This window comes from Vipera berus, assembly GCF_964194415.1.
Source record: "Vipera berus genome assembly, chromosome: 3".
Taxonomy (NCBI): Eukaryota; Metazoa; Chordata; class Lepidosauria; order Squamata; family Viperidae; genus Vipera; species Vipera berus.
In genome coordinates this window covers 173,464,804-173,487,724 of record NC_138204.1, presented here as the reverse complement: position 1 = coordinate 173,487,724, position 22,921 = coordinate 173,464,804, and the positions used below count along the sequence as shown (strand labels likewise).

Genomic DNA, 22,921 nt, shown 5'->3' with positions numbered 1-22,921 from the left:
TGGAATGAAAATCTTGTTGCTCACTCTTGTGGATGACTTGTAGTAGAACTTAGATTGAGGGAGTTTACCCCTTCTACACTTACTTGGTTTCTTAGCAACATTTGTATCATTAATCATAGTGTTCATTGGGCCATCTGCAAGGCTGGACTTGGAGTACTGTCATTATTCTTCTATGGTTCTATTCCTTTCTGAATGGATAGAACTCCAGACAATTTTGACATTAAGATTGATCTGACTATGTGATGTTTGTGCTCTGATTTACTTTTAAATAAGGTCATTGGGAATCCTTGGAGAAGGTAGCATACAAATCCATATATAAATATATATGTTTTGGGATTACAGGTAGCCTTGTTCAGCATCCACTCATTCAGTGATCACTCAAAGTAATGAAGGGACTAAAAACCATTCTTTGTAGTTGCAGTATTGCAGTGTCCTCATAGCCATGTGATTATAATTTGGGACCTTGGCAACTGTTCACAATTATGACAGTCCCAGCATCCTGCAATCATGTGATTACCATGTATGACCTTCACTGCTGGTTTCTGACGAGCAGAGAGGGCAGGAGGTTGCAAGTTAGGTTGTTATATGAACACAGATCACTTTGACCATGCGGGATTTGCCTAACAACGGTAAATAGAAATATTGCAACTACTGTCGTAAATATGTGAGATCGCTTGACATCATGCTTTATGACCATGTCATTTAGTAATAAAGTTGCTGGTCCCAATTACCTTAATTAAGGGTACCTGTTGTTTGGATTCTAAAAATAAATTTGAAAAGTTTAGGTCATGTCACAATAAACTGAATGTTTGAAATTGTTCACACTTGATAATAATAGAAGAACTAAAGTTTCAGTTTTTCCAGAATTTGGAAATATTTGCAGTTGATAAATGTAATTTTCAGAAGTATTACTTTTAGAGAAAATGTTCTTTGTAAATTCTAGCACCTCAGTGCAATTGCAGAAGTATTGGAAAATTCTCCTGTGAAAGACCTTCAGGTCATACTTTGCCGCGCTTCTGGCACTGGATGTTTCTGATTTTAAAATCTTTTATCAGATTCTGCTGATATGGCAACTGTATTTCTTCCTAGAAGAAAAACACTTTTCAAACTGATATGCACATGCTTCCAAGAATTCATTTTCATAAAAGCCTGCAGCATATGAACTGGCCATGCCTCTTGTAAAAACTGCAGTTCTACATTCTGCCAAAGTCGGTGAAAAACATGCCAGTATAATTTTGGGAATTGAGGAGGGGTGAAGTTTCCTGTTCATTTATTTTTGCAACAGGTGAATTAATGAATTCATTAAAAAGCAAGATTTTACACCTAGGGAGGAGAAACCAAAGTTACAAGTATAGATTAGGTGAAACCTGGCTCAAAAACAGAAACTATGAGAGGGACCTTGGTATCCTAGTGGATGATCACTTAAACATGAGTCAACAGTGTGTGGCAGCAGCCAAAAAAGCTAATATAATCCTTGGTTGTATAAACAGAGGCACAGAATCAAAATCACATGAAGTATTAGTACCGCTTTATAAAGCCCTAGTAAGGCCGCATTCCAGTATTTGAGAGGCTGCCACAAGTAGGAGGGGGTCAATTTATTTTCCAAAGCACCAGAGGGAAGACAAGAAACAATGGATGGAAACTAATCAAGGAGAGAAGCAACCTGGAATTGAGGAGAAACTTCCTTACAGTGAGGACAATTTAACCAGTGGAACAGCTTGTCTTCAGACGTTGTGGGTGCTTCATCACTTGAGGTTTTTAAGAATAGGCTGGACAATTACTTGTGTGAAATGATATAGGAACTCCTGCTTGAGCAGGGGGCTGAACTAGAAGACCTCTAAGGTCCCTTCCAACTGTATTCTGATTACGATTAAGAATTAATCATGGAAAAGCTATCCTTACAAAAAATCTAGTGTGGATGTGTTTTCAAAAAAAGATGAATAAAAACAGATTATCTTCTTTGGGCTATCAAGTATAATTCAGCCAAATAAGATTGTTGTAGGTATTTCTAGGCATGTTTTGATTCTACAAATGCTCTGCCTTATTCACAGAATTTTAGATCACCCTATATATATATATATATATATATATATATATATATATATATATATATATATATATATATATATATATATATATATATATATATATATATATATATATATATATATATATATATATATATATATATATATATATATATATCACCATTTACTCATTTGGATTTTGATACAAACATAACATATTGCCCCTTTCCAAATTAATACACAAACGAGAAGACAATACTGTTTTGAACTTTGGTTTTTTATTATGTAAGAACGCAGTTCTCCAAACATATAAAGATGCATGCATCAGACAAAAAGGCATGCACAAGACTATATACAGCAACAGATACTGATATCTGAAAGCATTATATAAGATCAGATTATGTCCAAAATATATACAAAGCAAAGCATGCCCAGAAAATGATATATTAGGAAATAGATCAATTAACACACATGGTTTATTATACAATGTACAATAATGTATTGATGGAATGGATGGTATAAATTAAGAATTAGATAAATTAAAAAACTGGGTGAAACAGAAATTGACAAATGTACGCATTCCCAGTAGGAAATAGGTTGGGTAGATGAGAAGTTATTTTGTTTTCTAAAAAAGTACTAAGCCAAGTTTATGCTCTATTACTTCTGTGTGACTATTCTTTATCTGTGCAGAGGTTTGCACAAATAGATTGTTAATTTAATTGTAATGTTGTTAAGATGCAGGCACCATAATGTTGGAAATAGAGCGTTTCATAAGGAGCGACCTCCTACTAGGAGCAACTTTGCTGGCCATCCACTGTTTCACCTTGTAGTTTCAGTGAGTCCAGAAAACAGAATTGTCTTTGAGAATGCAGAATTTAATCAGCATGAGACTTTAAATAGTGAATATAATAGTAGAAGTACATAAGATAGTAGTTTGTTGTAACATAAAATATTTGCCTTGTATATTTCCATCAAACAGTTTTAGAAGCTTTTAATCAAGATGGTTCAATGGAAATGGGATTTTGTTTCCTCAAATGCATTGTATGAATTGAAAAGTAGAAATTTTGATTCAGAATGTGTAACGGAATGTACAACAGAATAACAGAGTTGGAAAAGATCTTGGAGATATTTTACTTCAACCCTCTGCTCAAGCAGGAAACCCTATACCATTTCAGACAAATGGTTTTCCAATCTTTTCTTAAAGACCTCCAGTGTTGGAGCACCCACAACTTTTGGAGGCAAGTCATTCTACTGATTAATTGTTCTAATTGTCAGGAAAATTCTCCTTAGTTCTAGGTTGGTTCTCTCCTTGATTAGTTTCCATCCATTGCTTCTTGTCCTGCCTTCAGATGCTTTGGTGAATAGGTTGACCCCCCCGTCTTCTTTGTAGCAGCTCCTTAGATATTGGAACACTGCTATCATGTCACCCCTAATTCTTCTTTTCGTTAAACTAGACATACCAATTCTTGCTACCGTTCTTCATATGTATTAGCCTCCAGTCTGTTAATCATCTTGGTTGCTCTTCACTGCACTCTTTCTAGAGCTTCAACATGCCTTTTATATCGTGATGACCAAAACTCAATGCAATATTCCAACTGTGGTCTTACCAAGGCATTATTAAAGTGGTATTAACACTTTACGTGATCTTGATTCTATCCCTCTATTAATGCAGTCTAGGACTGTGTTGGCTTTTCTTGGCAGCTGTAACACATTGCTGGCTCATATTGAAGTGGCTGTCCACTAGAATTCCAAGATCCCTGTCACAGTTATTATTGTTGAGCCAGGTACCACCTATTCTATACCTGTGCATTTGGTTTTTCTCGCTTAAATGTAAAACCTTACTTTTCTCTACAATAAATTTCATTTTGTTAGATAGGGCCCAATGTTCAAGTCTATCCAATTCCTTCTGTATCTTGAGCCTATTTTCTGGAGTATTGGCTATTCCTGCCAGCTTGGTGTCATCTGCAAATTTGACGAGTTTCCCCGTCTATCCCCTTGTCTAGATCATTAAGGAAAATATTGAAGAGTACTAGGACTAAGACAGAGCCTTGAAGTACCCCACTGCATACTTCTCTCCATGTAGATGCAGTTCTATTAAGTACTACATGTTGAGTGCAGTTGGTCAGCCAGTTACAAATCCATCTGTTGGTGATGCTATCCAACCCACATTTTTCTATCTTATCAAATAAAAGATTGTGGTCATCTTTATCAAATGCCTTACTGAAGTCCAGGTAAATTATATCCATAGTGTTTTACTGGTCCACTAATTTAGTCACTTTGTCAAAGAATACAACAACATTTGTTGCATGGTTTGCTTTTGACAAATCCATGTTGGCTTCTGGTTATGACTTTGTTTGCCTCTATGTGTTCGCAGATTTGTTGATTGATTATCTTTTCTAGAATCTTTCCAGATACTGATGTCAGGCTGACAGACCTGTAGTTTTCTTTTCCTTTTTTTGAATTCATGTTTAAGGACTGTGAATGTAGAACCAGACAGAGATAAAAAGATGAATGTTTATGTGTATAATGTGGAAATGCTATACGATATTAGTGATATTTCAGAGGTTTTCTCCTTCAACCTGCTATTGGTTTAATATTGTTCAGAGTTGTTTAAATAAGACCATAAAATTATCTGCATTGTCTTCTCTCTTCTTTTCTCTACTTTTGCTGTTTTTGCAGTAGAGACAACAAAGATGGTTTCCTAGTTCTAAGGCATGCTTTTTGAGAATAAGATTTTGTTTTTGTTAAGTAGTTGTCAAGACAGCAGAAGAGGTCACCATAGCTATTTGGCTCACAACACCTCATCTGATGAAAGACCCCTAAAGTTAAGACACTTGGTCTAGTTAATATTTTTGGGAAGTCACATCTGCTACTTTCCTCTGCAGCATTTGCTGAAGCAAGACTTCAAATGCCAGAAGACTTCTGAGTATTATCTTGGTGCCTAAGTCCCCCCTCCCCATAAATCTTTCTTCAGTTTTTTGGTCCCAGCTACAGAAGTGTCGTTCTATGTACAGCTGATTATGGCATCCTCAGGCAGTCAGGGAAACATGGCTGGTAGCAGCTGCCTTTGTATGAATTAGTGAAAGAGATAGGTTTAATCTATCACCTGTCTCAGTCTTCTGTCTTAAAGTACTTCCTGTTTGATTATGCAGCATGGATAAAATGATTTTAGTACTTTCTGATAATTTCAATATTAAAGATAAATTAATAATAAAATAATGCAAACTATCTTAAATTCAGCATTTCTTTGTCCTCTCAACACTCTCAGTAGTTTAAATCATTTAAAACATAAAACACTTAATCTAAGCATTAATACGTTGAAACTTTCACCATTATGCAAACTGAATAAATAAAGTAAATCCAAAAACAATACCTACATCATAAATCTAAGTTTAGGTTATCTTACAAAAATTCTAATCAAATGGAAGGATTTTATGATATTACTTCAGAAATATTATCTTTATCCTGACAGAATTAAATTTATTATGTGAACCAAATTTGACAAAGGATACCTTGTGCTACCAAGATAATCTGCAGTTCTAATGCAATTATTCTACAAGAAGCATCTCTAAACTACTAGCCCAGACTTTTAAGAGGAGCCAAACTCTCTTAGAATAGGTTGAAAATCCTCCAGCTGAATGTTTATAATATGAGAAATGTAAATCAGTATGAGAGAGAAAGAAAGAAAAAGTCCACAAAAAAGCATTATATCTAGAAAACATTATCTTGGTTAAAAGATTTTAAATTTTGTCAATTTTCAAGTATGAAATTGAAGGTGGTATATGAGTGTGTTTGAGGGTGCATGTATTTAAATCTTACCTGTAAGGCCACTGGGTGTCAGCCATGTCCATTGCTACTGAATTGTTCAATCAAACAAAATAAGTTATCAGTGAAATAAAAAAAGAAAAGAATAGATTTGTTGAATCAGAAATTCTGTCAACAGTGCTTACAACGTTAAAGGATTCTATGAGACTAATGTTTTGAGGTTGTTCTAATTATTTTTTATGTTTTATACCATTTTAAAAATAAAATACAGAGGGAGAAATTCTTGGATATTCAATAGATCTCGGTATTCTAGGAAACAGCTTAGACAAATAAGGCTTTCATCAGAACTGTTTTCTGTAAAAAATGTACCACTTGTCACCATATTAGTTAAAATTGGAAAATTAACATTCTTGAAAGCCTATCTGTACAATTTTGGCGAATTGCTATTCACCAATTTTATTTGGTATGCCTTAATCATAATTCAAATATTCAAGTAATATATAACTTGGTGGACCATAAAATATATATTTCATATTTTAACATAGTTTTCTTCACAAAAGCAGCATTTTCTAATCTTTAAATGAAACAAATCAAACTTTACCTATATAATCTTTATGCAACAAAACATCCTTCATGTAGCTCATTTTATGATAATAACTCACACACCTATGTAAAATAGCACAATTACATTCATTATGAACTCAAGGGTCATCAATCCAAGCATGTTTATACTGGTAGTTCAGAAAATATTCATGATGTTAGCCACCAATATTGTTCTGAAACAGCTGCATGTATCGTTGAAATTTTCCTGATCTAGGTCATAGTAATCCAAAACATGAACACAATAACAGTCCAAGGCTCACCTTAATCTACTATTTTGTTTCTCACAGTAATCTACTACATGCCCTTGGGATGCTATCAAAAAGAAAGTGGAGACATACCCTATGTCACTGCTATCCTCAACCTCAAGTTAATACGGCATTTCCAAGACTATTAGCCCTTGATAGGCTTGTCTTCCATTGATTTTATATCTATCTATCTGTCATATTTATATAGATGCCTATCTAACAAGAGCATCATTATTTATTTATTGAATTTATTTTTAAAGCCATCTCATTGTAATGTATTCCACAATTAATTATGTTCTTTATGAAGAAATGTTTCCTGTGTTGATTTAATCTTCCAGTATTTCATTGTATGACCTTTTTCCTGATATTTGAGAGGGACCAAAACTTTTGCTCCTCTGTTTTGGTCATGGCATGCATTAATACTGTGATGGCCCATTAGTCTTTTTTCCCAGCTAAAAGTTCCAAATGTTCCTAGTTTCCTCTTTTACAGAAATTGCTTGAGTCCTTTAGTTTTAAACATTCTCCAAGTTATGTTGTAAATATAAATAATTGTAATATAAATATTGTAAATAGATTTGGTCCTTTATTTTGATTCTTTTTTTTCCTTGTCAGCCTTTCATTTTCAAAATTTCTTTTTCCTTTTGGCATGTATGCCAAATGTTATAGCATTATAAAAAATTCTTATTAATTCCACAATACCTACATTAGATCAATGTCACCTTTAGGATTAAATTAAGAGCTGCTTTCTTTGTGTTCTAAAACACATTCATTTAGACTATTTAGAGATTTTGTTTCTTTGTCATAGCTTAAGCTTGAATGTACCTAGCCTATGTGAGAATAACTGAAGTCCTACATTATTACAATAGCTTCTCCTTTGCACGCCTTCATGATTTCTTTCACCTTCTGCATTTTGATCAGGTGGGCAATAGCATATCCTTATATTAGATATTGCCATCCATAGTGATTCTGTGGAGGAATCCAGTGTTCCAATACTTTCTAGTACATTAGATTTTATATCCTATGTGATACAAAGAGCATCACTTCCTCACTATATCCTTCCCTGTCCTTCCTATAAAGTTTATCAAGAATGACTGTTTTCTACTTATTCTTTCTGTTACACCATGTTTCTATTATACCCATTATACTTGTGTTCTCATTTGTAGCCAAGCAGTCTCCCAGCTTGGCAAGAAGAATGCTAACATTGGCAAGGAAGCATATAAACATTAGTGTTAGTGGATGCTCTTTGAAATAGGGCATTAGGTCCTTTTTCTGTTATTGCTGACATGAACCTTTCTCATAGGCTTTTTATTTCCAGCCAGACTTCATCTGACTATCCATTAACCCACTGTCAACACTGATCCTATCTCTTATTGTATTTTATAAAATATCTACAGTTTCTCATCTGTTTACTTTCTTTCAAGAATCAGTTTGAAAGCAGCTCTAGAACTTGCCTAATATCAAAAACCAGCAGCCTGCTTCCATTTTGATTTCTTTGACTTGACTTGTCCTTAAAAGTTCCTCAGTGTCTAATCACTCTAAGCCCCTTTACTTGACATCACTGTCTTATACAGTGGCATTTCATCAGCACACAGAAAAGAGGTGGGAATTGTGTCACAATATTTCATCATTCTGTCCTACCTTTGCCTCTCTCCACCCACCTATACCAGATTCCACTGGTATTCCCCATACATTTAAGACTTCTAAGCTTTGCCTGTTTAGCTGGGCTTGCATTTGGAAAAAGTTGTATTTCTGTAAAAGTTATCTCAGTGGTTTTGTAGCAGATTGGCAAGTCACCAAGCAAATATGGACATGTCATGTCTCAACTCATCCATTCTCAAAATGAAAGAATATACCTTCATCTCTCAGGGATTAGATCCCTCCTCCGAGAACATTTTCATTATTCTGAAAATGATGTCCCCCTTGCCATCAGTGTTATCATATATTGGCAGCTGAAAGAAAAAAATCAGTGAAAAGTCTTTTCTCATACTCCTTCAGCATAACCACTTTGATTTCAAAGGAACATACTTCTTCCTAAGAGCTGGAGTTCATTGTATCGACTATAAATCTACTTCTTATACCTACAGGTAAATAGCTATTGACCTGCTACTTCACACATTGAACAACACCCTCATCACTGTTGGCTAATTTTGAAACAGTGGTTTGCCTGAGTGAAACTGATAGCAGAAAGGAAAGGAGGTACTTAGGTTAGCTTTTTTTTCCTTCAGCAACTTCCCCAGTATCATTTAATAATTGTCAAAGTTTTTTATATCAGACAAGAAGTGTCATATTTTTGCAGGCATAAATCATTAGGACAAGATAAACCCCCACCAAAAAAACAGCCCCACAAAAAATATATATAAAGGTCATTGAACAATTGCTTACATTCCGTGAAGTGACTTTATATCTATTAAGCAATAATAAAAAAACAATTGATTCAAAGGACCACAAATATTACAAATAAAATTTTCCTGATGGTTTCATAGCGTCATACAATATACATTCAAGACAATTTCACAATCACAGTTTACATATCTCTAACTGAAGGATTACACTTTCAAAGAAGGTCCTTCAAGGGTCTTTTATTATTCCCAAGAGTGCTGTTGTTGTTGTTGTTGTTGTTGTTGTTGTTAGCTGTGAAGTCATGTCCAACCCATTGCGACCCTATGGACAACATTCCTCCAGGCCTCCCTGTCCTCTACCATCTTCTGGAGTCCATTTAAGCTCAAGCCTACTGCTTCAGTGACTCCATCCAGCCACCTCATTCTCTGTCGTCCCCTTCTTCTCTTGCCCTCAATCTTTCCCAGCATTAGGCTCTTCTCCAGTGAGTCCTTCCTTCTCATTAGGTGGCCAAAGTATTTAAGTTTTAGCTTCAGGATCTGGCCCTCTAAAGAGCAGTCAGGGTTGATCTCTAGGACTGACTGGTTTGATCGCCTTGCAGTCCAAGGAATTCGCAGGAGTCTTCTCCAGCACCATAGTTCAAAGGCCTCAATTCTTTGGTGCTCAGCCTTTCTTATGGTCCAACTTTCACTGACATACATTGCAATTGGGAAGACCATAGCCTTGACTATACGCACTTTTGTTGACAGGGTGATGTCTCTGCTTTTTAGTGTGCTGTCTAGATTTGTTATGGCTTTCCTCCCCAGGAGCAAGGGTCTTTTAATTTCTTGACTACAGTCCCCATCTGCAGTGATCTTGGAGCCCAGGAAAATAAAATCTGTCACTACCTCCATTTCTTCCCCATCTATTTGCCAGGAATTGAGAGGGCCGGATGCCATGATCTTGGTTTTCTTAATGTTAAGTTTCAACCCAAGTTTTGCACTCTCCTTCTTCACCCGCAACAAGAGGCTCTTTAGTTCTTCTTCACTTTCTGCCATTAGAGTGGTATCATCTGCATATCTTAGGTTGTTGATATTTCTTCCGGCAATCTTAATTCCAACTTTTGATTCATCTAGCCCTTTCTTTCTCATTATGTGCTCTGCATATAAGTTAAACAGGCAGGGTGACAGTATACAGCCTTGCCGGACTCCTTTCCCAATTTTGAACCAATCAGTGGTTCCGTGTCCAGTTGTCACTGTTGCTTTTTGGCCCACATATAGGTTTCTCAAGAGACAAATAAGATGGTCTGGTACGCCCATCTCTTTAAGAACTTGCCACAGTTTGTTATGATCCACACAATCAAAGGCTTTAGCATAGTCAATGAAGCAGAAGTAGATGTTTTTCTGGAACTCTCTAGCTTTCTCCTGACTCTTCCCCAATTCTCTGGGTTAGGGGAGGTCAGGATGACATGAGAATGTGGGTCGCATCAAGAATGTGCAGTTGTGGCATCTTTTTCTGTTTTTCAGTTTTATCACTGTTGTTTTTATGATTGTGTGCATTTTTAAGTTTGTTGTAAGAAGCCCAGAGTTGGTATTAAGATGCCTGGCTATACAAATACTTTAAATAAAAATAAATAAAGTAAAATATTTTGTTTTGGAGTCTAAATGTTGGCTTTTGATCTTCTTGATTAAGTTTAACTTATAAATTCCTGCACCTAGTTTTACATTATGACCAATGTAATTAATGTCTCTGGGTTGTGCTTTTTTACCTTATGACTTGGGCCTTAATGTTATGAAAATATTTCATACATCAGCAAGGACCAGAAAAGTATTGTAAAATATATCAGCACCAACTATATGTGCAAAATTCCATTTCTGAGGGACTTTATATCCAGTTTAAATAGTTTTTTTTCACAGCCATTTTTGAGTAGAAGAATTATTTTGTATCCTGTTACTCACAACTTCCTACAAGATTGTTGTTGCTTTTACATATTATTGATTAGAAGTATGAAGCAGTTTATATTACATTTGTGTTTATAATACAAAATTGATGTATACCTAATATATGTAATATATGACTTTACTTATAAATATATATATACTAACTTTTAAAAATTGTAATGGCAAACTAGAATAACTTTCCATAGATTTCCCTGGATGATGTACTGGATGAAAACCTACGCTTAGCACGCGAGTATCAGATGCTCCAAATATGCTATCTAAATGACAAAAATCAGCTTATGGACTTCTATGACCATAAAGACAGAGCTGAAGCTGCATTACGGGATCAAAAACAGGTATGATAAAAATGTGTTATTTTTAACCTCTTGTTTTTTCAATTATTATTACTACTAATTACTGTCGAAAACTAAAACTGAAATACATATATCAAACAGTATTTCTCTCATGTTCTTTTTTCCTGTTTTTTCATTTTGTCCTTCACAAATGAAAATATCATTTTTTTCAACCCTGATATTTGCCTCAGTTTGGATCTTACTAATCTAAAGACAACAGAATTTAAAAAGGGGGTGGAGATTATTGCAGTTGGCTATTAAATTTGACCTAGTATTGTTTGGTTCTTGGTGATTAGGAGTCAGAACTCTCAATTATTTGTTTATTTAATTTACTCAAGTTCATAGGGTGCTTCAATCATAACCTAAGTGGCTTATACTGTGTTTCCTCGAAAATAAGACCTCCTTTTTTTGCCTCCAAAAGAGGCACCAGATCTTATGTTTGGGGGAGGATGTCTTTTCCACTCACCTTGCAGTGGTGGCACCAATAGCCCTGCCTAGCTGGCCCACTTCTTCTACAGCCAAAGAAGCAGCTTCATTCTGCAGCTGAGAATGGAGTTCTGGCCTGCATTTCTATGGATTGAATCCATAGCTTGGTTCTCGGCTGCAGAGGCCTTCCAGAAAGGCTTCTGACTGTGAAATGCAGGCTGGATGATGCTGCAGAAGAAGTGGGCCAGTGAGAGGCAAATGTCGATCCATATGAGGCCTGGACACATAGGGCAGCTCCACCCCCCACCCCCACCCTAGCTTGATTTTTAGGCATGTGCCTAAACTAGGGCTTATTTGGGGGGGTAGGTCTTATATTAGGACCACCCCAAAAATTAAGCTAGGGCTTATTTTCAGAGTAGGTCTTACTTTCAGGGGAAAATGGTATTACCAGTTATCATAAAAACGATTAAAATAAATGTAACAGAAAATAACACAGACCCAGATGACATTTTATTGGCAAAGGGACTTTCAAGGTACAACCTGATCTTATTGGAGGGGCAAAGGAGGAAGGGGCCCTAAACAGCTCTTATGCCATATTGGACTTTAAAGATAACAAGTACCGGTAGCACCTTAAACTATACCCAGAAGCTAACTGGTAACCATTACAACTCTCATAGTAGTGAGATCATCCAGACATAATAGGACATGCTCATAAATATGCAAGTCATGCAAACTGTAACTTCTGGGTTATCTTTTTGGAGATGTGTGGGTACCAGTATGATTGATTACATAGTAATATCCTTAATTTTGCCTCCCAATGAAAGGATAGTTCTCTATTCTGATGTGAACATTTTCCACTTTTTGATGTTGACATTTAGTATGCAGACAGGACCACAGGCATAAAGGAGACTGCTTGAGTGCTGAATTCCCAAATTAAGTGAACTAGCAAGCCTTTGGGAACAGCCTCACAGCTTTTTAATATCTCCAAAGGATCCCATTTTAAATTATCTTTGAGAGTTATGAAGAATATTTATGAAGCCCTAGGTATTTATCAACAAATTATCAATTGTATTCAGAAACATCTAAAATCTAATATTACTCCCAGTTAAAAACACATTCCAAAATTCAAGCTATGGCTTAGTAAATAAATGTGTTATAACTAAGGCTAAGTTTATTTTATTTATTTTATTTTATTAGATTTATATACCGCCCCTCTCCAAAGACTCGGGGCGGTGTACAGGGCAATTAAAACGCTAACAACACGCAAGATATAAAAATTAAAATAAGATTAAATCAATAGCCCTAAGTAATAAATACAATCTAAAATTTAAATTTTTTAAAAATTTAAACACTAAAATCTAGTCCCTCAGTCCAGGCTGGCCTGTTCAAACAACCAAGTCTTCAGGTCGTGGCGAAACGAGCGAAGGTCGGGAGCCATCCGGAGCTCAACCGGAAGCTGATTCCAGAGGGCAGGCGTGCCCACAGAGAATGCTCTCCCCCTGGGGGCCACCAGTCGACATTCCTTGACCGATGGCACCCTGAGGAGGCCCTCTCTGTGGGAGCGCACAGGACGATGGGAGGTTAACGCCGGCAAAAGGTGCTCCCGTAAATAACCCGGACCCATGCCATTTAGGGCTTTATAGGTCATCACCAGCACCTTGAATCTCACTCGGAAGACAACTGGAAGCCAATGCAGCTCGCGGAGCAGAGGTGTTACATGGGAGTATCGGGAAACCCCCATCACAAAGTTAGCAATGTGTGTGGGTTCATCACCTTTAACAGCAACCTTCACTCTGAGGCTGGTTTGGCCCTGGAAAAATTAGATAAGACTCTTCTAAAAAAGAAGAAATTGGTAGAGCAAATGATAAGCTGGAATAAAAAAATGAGAAAAGTAGGCTAAGGTAGAAAAACTCTGCTGCCTTCTGGTATCTTATTGTCACCTCAGTTCAAAACTAGTTCTGGCAGCAACTTCTGATCTGCCTGAAAAATAAGACTGGCACTTTTGTGAGCTATATAATATAAAAACAAATAAATTAGATCTGTGAGTTGAAATTTCTGATCATCTCCCCATCATCACTTCAGAGATTTCCAAACTTTCCAAAATGATAAAGCCATCAGAGGGCTTCTGATTCCTGTTGAACTCCTAAAATCAAATTTTGAATGTTTTGTTTATTTGTTTAGCATATGGCATCTACAAAGATCATGCAATCACTGATATACAACACCATTAAACCACATTATATGTACAAACACAAATATGTTTAAATAAAGCATCAGCATATACATTGTGTAAAGTATGTGGATAATACATAAGATAAAATTTTGAATTAGGTAAAAGCATGATAAAATCACCATAATATAACACCATAGAATCAGGATAGATGTTATAATTCAATATCTAAGGAAGCTACCCTTCTAACTGCTTCTGGTGTGGCTGCAATGAGATCATCCCAGGTGCCTGGAAATTTCCTGAGGAGACATTCTCAAACTATATGTGTTGTTGTTTGTTCCAGTGCACTACAGTCACATTGTGGCCATTCCCCACTTAAAGAGCTTAGTCCTAGTTCTGGCATGGCCTGTTCTGATTCTATTCAGGTGGTTCCATATTTTGGGGGCAAGTATATTTCTAGAAGCATTTTTGTTGGATCTACATGATCTTTGGGGTTATGGTTATGTTTGATCGCTATTCTTCATCTAGATCATAAGACTGTGGTATGTTATCCCAAATTGGTTTCTAGACTGAAGCCTGGTGCAAGATAGAGAATCTACTACATTATGTATTTGTAGATCTCTAGGAATCAATTATTCCATTCTCAAATATCTGTTGTTCTTGCCTGAGATCTGGAGGGGCAATCTTTCTTATAGTTCTTCCTAAAATGGTGGTTTATTATCATTTTTACCCAGTCTGCAACTTTCCACTTTTATGAGTTTGTTGAGAACGTGCTAGGGAATTAGCTACTAAAGATTCTAGACGAGATTATCTGGATTCTTTCCAATCTGAATTTGGGCCCAGTGAGGGGATAAAAATAGCATTCATTGCTTTTGTAGATAATCTTTCTCAGGACCAGATGGGGGAGCATACTCCTCTTGGGTTTTTTAGACTTCTCAATGTACTGTAATTCAATACCATCATTCATGGATATTGTGGTGTTCTTTCTTAGCCTTAGAAACAAAGATTCTGTGCATAGATAGTGCATTCATATCTTGATTAGCAACTAATACTAACACGCATTTTAGCCTTATAAGCAGTATTGTTTGTTGTACTGCATGGTTGTAGGAAAACATGGGAAAACATGGGAAAATCAGTTTGGGAAGATTTAAGTTCCCCACTTACATGCTATTGTTCTTTCTCTTTAAATTTGTTTTGTCAGTTGTTTCAGATGTACTCAACACTGACCAGCCTAATACAGTATTAATGCAAAGCACAATGTTCGGTTATCAGTCTGGAGAAATATGGATTGCCAAAGTGCTTAAGTGGTCCTTTGTTACTCTTTAACGCCTACATTCTTTTCACATTACCTCAAAACCTCAAACCTATATAAATATGAGAATCTTTTGCTAAACATCCCTGGCCATTTGGAAAGGCCACATTAGAAGTCGTTCTGTGCTTGGCCTCCATCATGTCATAGTATCAGCTCATACATTACTTAAAAACTTAAAAAAAAGACCTGTCAAAGATCACATTGCATGTGTATGACATTACATATTATCAAGGATAGATAGATAGATAGATAGATAGATAGATAGATAGATAGATAGATAGATAGATAGATGATAGATAGATAGATAGATAGATAGATAGATAGATAGATAGATAGATAGATAGATAGATAGATGGAAGAGGAGAGGAGAGGGGAGGGGAGGGGAGAGGAGAGGAGAGGAGAGAAGGGGGAAGGAAGAGAAGAGAACCAGAAGTTAAAAAACATGTAAACAAAATTTCTTCTAAAATTATCCATCACATCTGTGGCTTTATATAATAATTAGGGAAATTATCATTGGAAAGATTTCTTTATAAAGTTCTTTGATAAGGGGAACCAGTCACACACTTTTTTTTGAAACAAAATTGTATATTATTGTACCAGAGCATGAAAAGTAAACCTAAAAGGGATGGAATGCAACAACAATAGAGTTATGTATATTAACAGTTTTCCAGTATGATTAGATATACATATGATTGATGAAAGTGAATTCTATGAGATAGTCGCTAGAGCTGCAAAAACAATAGTATATTTGAGAAGACAAAGCCAGTATTATATAAATATAATTACCTTCTATGGAGTTGTTTTCATGACTTTGCCAGAAATCTTTCTTATCTCACCAACCTCACCAACATTCTTTGGTCTTCAGAATATTTTATGGCTGAACTGACATTTATTGTTCAGTTCAGGGAAGGTAATATAGGGAGGGGAATATTGCTTTGCCTAACTAATGCAATTTCCCTCCTACAGCATACTTATTTTTCATGTAATATACATAAAATATATAGTATACAGTGTATAAGTGTGTGTATTACAAGTTTCATAGTTTCATCATTCATGGTATATTTATAATATAATTTTATTTTATCTTCTTATGATTGGCTTTAAGAAATTATGGAAAACTAGTAAAAAATTTAAAAAGTTATCCAGATTTAATATGCTTTCTTGTTATATGATATAGGCGACACAAATCAAATAGGATCTAAATCGAATAATCACAAAATTATTTGAAAAAAGGCTTTGGTAGTCTAGGGCAGGGATGTCAAACTGACGGCCTACCGGCCGGATACATCATAACAAAACCACAACCACCCCATTGCTGGCAATGGCAAAAAAGTCGCTATATGTCACGTCACGTGACGTTATGAGTTTGACACCCCTGGTCTAGGGGAACTACAAAAACATTCTCAAATAAAGAATATTTGTATTGTTTACATTAGAATAAGAAAAATAGTTGATTATATACTGCTTCTATTAAGAGATGTATTTTTCTTGAGTTTTGTGTTAATAAGTGAGTTACAACTGCAATGGAAAATCAATTTTGTGGGAGTAACACAGTAATGATTTTTATAGTTGCTGTACTGCACATATTCATCACAGTGACATGTATCTTCAAAGAGAAAATTACTCTCAGGTTTACTCTTTCCCAAATTCACAGTATTGGTATCCTTCAATGCAGGTGGACCTGCACAGTTAAATAAGTAGTCCTTGACCAGCTACTGCCTCATTTAGTGACTGTTCAAAGTTAATGATAATGAGAAAAAAGTAACTTTGCAATCCATTCTTGCAGTTACGAACTTCAGAGGTCTGTAAAGCAAAGGAAAGCTAAAGAAAGATCATAAGCACATTCATGGTTTCACTTAGTGACCAGTTCATTTAACAACTGAATTTCCAGTCCCAATTGTGGTCACTAAACAAGGATTATGTAATAAGACAGACATAATCAAATTAATTTTAATTAATTTCTTTTGTTAGTTCAGTATTAGGATTTTGGCATTAATTTTAGCTAGATAAGGGACGCGGTGGCTCAGTGGGTTAGGATGCTGAGCTTGTCGATCTGAAGGTCGGCAGTTTGGCGGGTCGAATCCCGAGTGCCGTGTAGCAGAGTGAGCGCCTGTTACTCGTCCCAGCTTCTGCCAACCTAGCAGTTCGAAAGCACGTAAAAATGCAAGTAGAAAAATAGGGACCACTGCGGTGGGAAGGTAATAGCGTTCCGTGCGCCTTTGGCGTCTAGTCATGCCAGCCACATGACCACGGAGACGTCCTCGGACAAGCGCTGGCTCTTCGGCTTTGAAACGGAGATGAGCACCGGCCCCTAGAGTCGGAAACGACTAGCATACATGTGCGGGGGAACCTTTACCTTTACTTTTACTTTAGCTAGATAATATCTCATGGTTAGTATTGAACTCAGAATGTAAAATTTGTATTCTCAATTAATTAATAACTGAATTAATGAACTGGGTTAATTTTGTCCATAATGGATAAAGGTATGCATTCACCTTGGGAATTCTTGTTGTTCTATTTACATTATTTGAATCAGCAGCAAAAGCAATCTCTTTTTGACTGATCCTTCTATATTGTTGGCAAGTATCAATCAACAGAGAGAATGCTTCTTCTAAGTTGCTTTATTGCAATGTACAGATGGAGTTTCTTGAAAATGTGAGGTCTTGCTGTTGTATTAAAACATATGTAAAGTCAGCTCATGATAAAGAGTTAATAGGAAACAAGAGAAATTCCATTACAGTCCAGTTTTGACAGTAACATTTCTGCATTATGAACACAAATCCTCATATATTCATGCAATCATTCTTGCTATACTTTCATATTAAAATCAAAAGACTGCAGTATAAGTTGAGAAAACCTATCTGCTCTTGTATAAAATCCCATTTTGCTCAATACCCTAATACATCTTAATCAATGCTCCCTTATTAAATGTTATACCATACTATTCTATTAACAAAAACATATTTATTTGATTGTCCAAAAATAACAAAGCTATCTGATAGCACAAACTGTTCAATGTTTTATAGAAACTAAAATATTAAAATCTAGAATAAATTTTAAAATATTTTTCCATTGATGCTAGTAATGAAAAGCTATTATTCTCTTCCCTTAAAGAAATACCATTATCAGATGAGAAAAAGAAGTTGTAAAATGAAATTATGACAATTTAATCAATAGCCAAACTTCCAATGAAAGTAAGGAGTCCAACAAAAGAGGCTTCAGTTCCCTTATATAACACAACAAGAGAAACATGAGCAGGTCGTAACACTGTCAGAGCAAAGAGCTGAAACACCAGTTTTCTTGAATGCTGTTAAAAGGTTTGAGATGGGCTAGCCAAAATATGCCCGTCATTAAATAGAAGGTGGAAGTGGTTTGTTTGAAAAGAAATATAAGTCAGTTAATTTGTTTTTTCATTTATTTATTTCAAATACTTAGAAATCGCTCCCCCTTTCTTGTGATCATTTCATTTAAATACTAGTGTAACAATTACTTTCTTGCAGAGAAGCCTGATCTGGTTTGTATTACCAAGGCTTGGCCAGGCCCACAGAGAGGTGTTGGTCTCTCAGAAATGTGCTCAGTGGGTTGTCTACCAATCTAGATTACAGGGCCAGGAAGAGAGTTTGGCTGTTGTCATCAGAGAATCTCTGGCAGCCTCCAGGGGCATGGTTTTACAAGCGTCTGGCTGTACGACCCTTTTTCTTAGGTTGGACTCAAGGATCAGGTGCGATTGCCGCCGCTGAACCAGCCACCATGCTATGTTGCAGCTTTCCTACCTGGGCCCCTGGACTTCAGTGAGGGTGGCAGAGGTCCCCAGGGTTATAGAACTGGGAGACTTCAACCTACCATCCCTGGGGATGAGATCAGAGGTAGCTCGGGATTTTATGGAAACCATGATTTCCATGGACCTGTCCTGGTCATTCAGGGCTCAACTAGGAATAGTGGTCACACACAATTTGGGTATTTTGTCAGAGCAGTTCCCTATGTAACCTGGAATTGGTGGACCTGTCTTTGGTATGCCTGTCATGGTCAGATCACAGTCTGGTGGTAATACGTTTCTCTAGAGCTGTACTTCCCCACAGGGAGGCAGGATTTATTAGGTCAGTCCTCCCCCAGTGACCTATGGACCCAGATGGGCTTCAGAAGGAACTGGGAGTTATAACTGCAGATCTGCTGCATAATCCTGCTGAGCTTTTAGTTACTACTTGGAATAGGAAAGTGACTGAGGGTCTGGATAGGACAAACTTTCCTAACCCATAGACCTCTTCATCCCCCATAGTATATGGAGGAATTGAAAGGGGTGAAGAAGGTGAAGAAATGTCTAGAGTGCCACTGGTGAAAGACAAGAGATGAACTCGATCAAACATGGGTAAGAGCTGCTATTAAGGCCTACTTCTCCACACAAATTGCGTCTGCAGATAATTGATCAGTGTCCCTATTTAAGGTGAACCATCTCCTCCTGGGAAAGGAGAATGCAGAGGTCTATCTGAAGGGGCATACTGAGGAATTTGCTGATTTTCCAGTTAGATAGTGATGTGGTTGCTGGTACAGTGGAAGCACCTCTGGCAGGTTCTTGTCCAATTATCTGGAAACAATTTGGCCCTTTTGCTCATGAAAAAGTGGATTCTAGGGAGTATGTGCATAAGCACCTGTGTTTTAGATTCATGATCCTCCTGGCTTGTGAAAGCTTCCTGGGAGTTGATATATGGGTGTGTTCAGGCAGTGATTAATGCTTCCTTGTGGGAGAGAGTTGTGCCCCAGCATTTTAAGGAGGCTATGGTCCACCCTCTTCTTAAGAAGCATCACTAGATTCCTCTCCATTGGATAATTTTAGACCTGTTTTCAATCTTCCCTTTTTGGGGAAGGTATTTGAGAAGGTGGTTGCATGGCAGCTCCAGAGGTTTGTAGATGAAATGGATTATCTACAACCTTTCCAGTCAGGTTTGAGGCCTAGATAAGGGATGGAAATGGTATTGGTCACATTTTTGATGATCTCTGGTGGGAGCAGGAGGGGGATGTGTATCGATCCTTGCTCTACTTAACCTCTTGGCCTTTGTATCCTTCTGATACAGCTTTGTAAGTTGGGAGTGGAAGGTCCTGGGCTGTACTGGTTCACTTCTTTCCTTTATGACTGCTCTCATTGGTGTTGATAGGAAGCTAGAGGTCCAGCCTTCATCCTTTCCTTTGCAAGGTCTCATAGGCATCGGTACTGTCTCTGCTTCTGTTTAAATCTACTTGAAGCTGCTGGGTAAGATCATCCAGCTACTGTATATGTCCTGGCCCATGGAGTCTTAAGTGATCCTGTGGCCTCCCTCTCACAGTGCTTGGAGGCTTGTAAGGGCTGGATGGGGAACAACAGGCTGAAACTGAACCCTGACAAGACCGAATGGCTTTGGGTTTGGGGTTCTTTTGTCCATGAAGAATTGCCATCTCTGGTAGCATTGCCCCAGACAGACCTAGTGCCTAATTTGGGGATTCTCCTGGCCTCATGACTCCTACTCAAAGAGCAGGTGGCAATCATGCCCAGGAGACCCTTTGCACAACTGTGGCTTGTGTGCCAGTCATGCCCTTTCTTGGACCAACAATTGCTGTTCACAGTCAATCATTCCCTAGTCACTGCCTGTCTTGACTATTGCAACATGCTTTACATGAGGCTGTCCATGAAAAGTATCCAGAAGCTCCAATTGATCCAAAATGCAGCAGCCCACGTGTTTTTGTGCAGACCCAGATGTGCACAGGTTTCATCTCCTGCGGGAGCTGCATTGGCTGTGATCTGCTTCTGGGTACAATTCAAGGTGCTGGTTGTCAGCTTCAAAGCTTTACATGGCTTGGGACCAAGTTATCTGAAGCAGGGGTCTCCAACCCCCGGTCCATAGACCGGCACCGGGCCGCAGCATGACAGAAACTGGTCCGCGCAAACAAGCAAAGCCCCATCCAAGGGATGCAGGCAGTACATGAAACCATCCCCCCTCCGGTCCACAGAAAAACCTCTCTCCACGGAACCAGTCCCTGGTGCTCAAAAGGTTGGGGATCTCTGTTCTGAAGGACTGTCTTTTCCCAGTCAAGCGTACCCAACCCACCAGAACAGGCAGGCAGAGAATGTTGCAGGTTCCCTCTCCTAAGGAGGTACATCTGGCGGGACCCAGAAGAAGCACCTTCTCTCTGGTGGCTCCCTCCCTTTGGAACATCATCCCTGCAGGTATTAGATTGGTCCCCATTTTGATACTCTTTTGCAAGGCCCTGAAGACCTGGTTTTGCCAATGGGTTAGGGTTAGGGATGGAGCCCAATAAGTGGCTTATCTGATTGATTGTTGTCACGGGGATGGTGGTATTCTTTTTATTGTTTGTATTTTGGGTTTTTATTTTAGTAAGCCACCCATAGTCACTGAGAGTGAATGGACAGTTGTACAAATTTTCAATATTTTTTTTAAATATGTAACATCTTTAGGCTATATTTCTATACATGCTGTAATTCTATCTGTGGAAATGAATGCTGTTATAGTCAGCAGGGGTTTCTTCTACAGCTGTATTATTGTGCTGTACTTCAGTTGCACATGGTAAATGCAAAAAAAGAATTAAGAAAACTGAAATTTAGTTTCCTTCCAGTTTTTACAAAGAAACAAATTTATCTTAATACATGACTGTGTTGCATCATTGCACAGATGACTCCAAGGATCATAATTGTATCTTATGGTCCCTGACTTTATTTTTTTTTAAAGTAATCTACTTGTCTTCCCTATACAACTATCATTCTATATATATGTGCATTAATAAGTTTCAAAATTATCTCCAATACTTTTCAAAAGTATGTCCAATACTAGCTTGTTCATTGTATATTCTTACAACATTTTCCTAAAATCAAAGCAATTATCACATTAAAACTTTTTAAAGCTTCCACTTTGTGTGATGCATATAGGTGTCTGGTTATTTGCTGGTATTACCATATCAGATATATTGACTCCTTCCTTGTTTTGAAATGATTATCTGGGTGTTTAAATGCTTCCTGTATGTGAACTCTGAAACTCAATAGCTGAAAGTTTCAAAGGCCCATTGTGATCACCTTATAGACAGAGATATTTTTCCACAACACTTGGGAAATGTTTATATTTGATTGACATTTTCAGCAAGCTGTTTACCAAAACACCACAATGCTTTTCTTGGCGAATCACTGGCAGCATATACATATATTTATGAGCTTTCTTCAAATGGCCTTCACTGTAAAAATACTGTAGTGTAGTCTAAATTTTTATGTGTTGCTTTCATATTTTAAACTATGCCTGAAATTACGTAGGGTAGAATTTAAACTGTTCAAATATTTGTCAGCATCCTCAGGATTCCCACCTGTACTAGAGGACATAGAAAATAGTTTTAGAAGCCACAATTGAGTATTTAGCTTACTTTATCAGTCTGAAATTTATTTGAATTGAATGAACTGAAAAATATAATGCCAAGAAACGAATGATTGTAGTCACAATGCTTTGGAGACATGGTGTTTTGATCTTTCAGAATTAGAAGCAAAGCCAAGTCATTCATGATCTTAGAGACAAGCCTTCTTCTTCTTTTACCACTTCAGGTGTCCAGGGATTAGTGTCCAGGGATTAGGACTAGTGCTCGTTTAAATTTTTGGAATGTTCATTCCATTAGCACAAATATACCTCAAAAGTACAGAACCATATAGACATTTCTCAGATGTGATTGATAGCTGATATTTTAAACTGTTGAAATACATAAAATGTATTGTTCTACTTAGCCTTTGATTAAAATATA

The 22,921-nt window shown here is 37.1% G+C and overlaps 1 protein-coding gene across 1 annotated transcript in view; it reads left to right on the top strand.

Moving 5' to 3' along the window:
- Window positions 1-22,921, top strand: part of CCDC178 (coiled-coil domain containing 178) — a 200,055-nt gene that overhangs the window by 129,079 nt on the left and 48,055 nt on the right. The window contains exon 18 of the mRNA XM_081323496.1: window positions 11,103-11,252. Coding sequence (XP_081179622.1) covers window positions 11,103-11,252 — 150 coding nt within the window. The remainder of the gene's footprint in view (window positions 1-11,102; window positions 11,253-22,921) is intronic.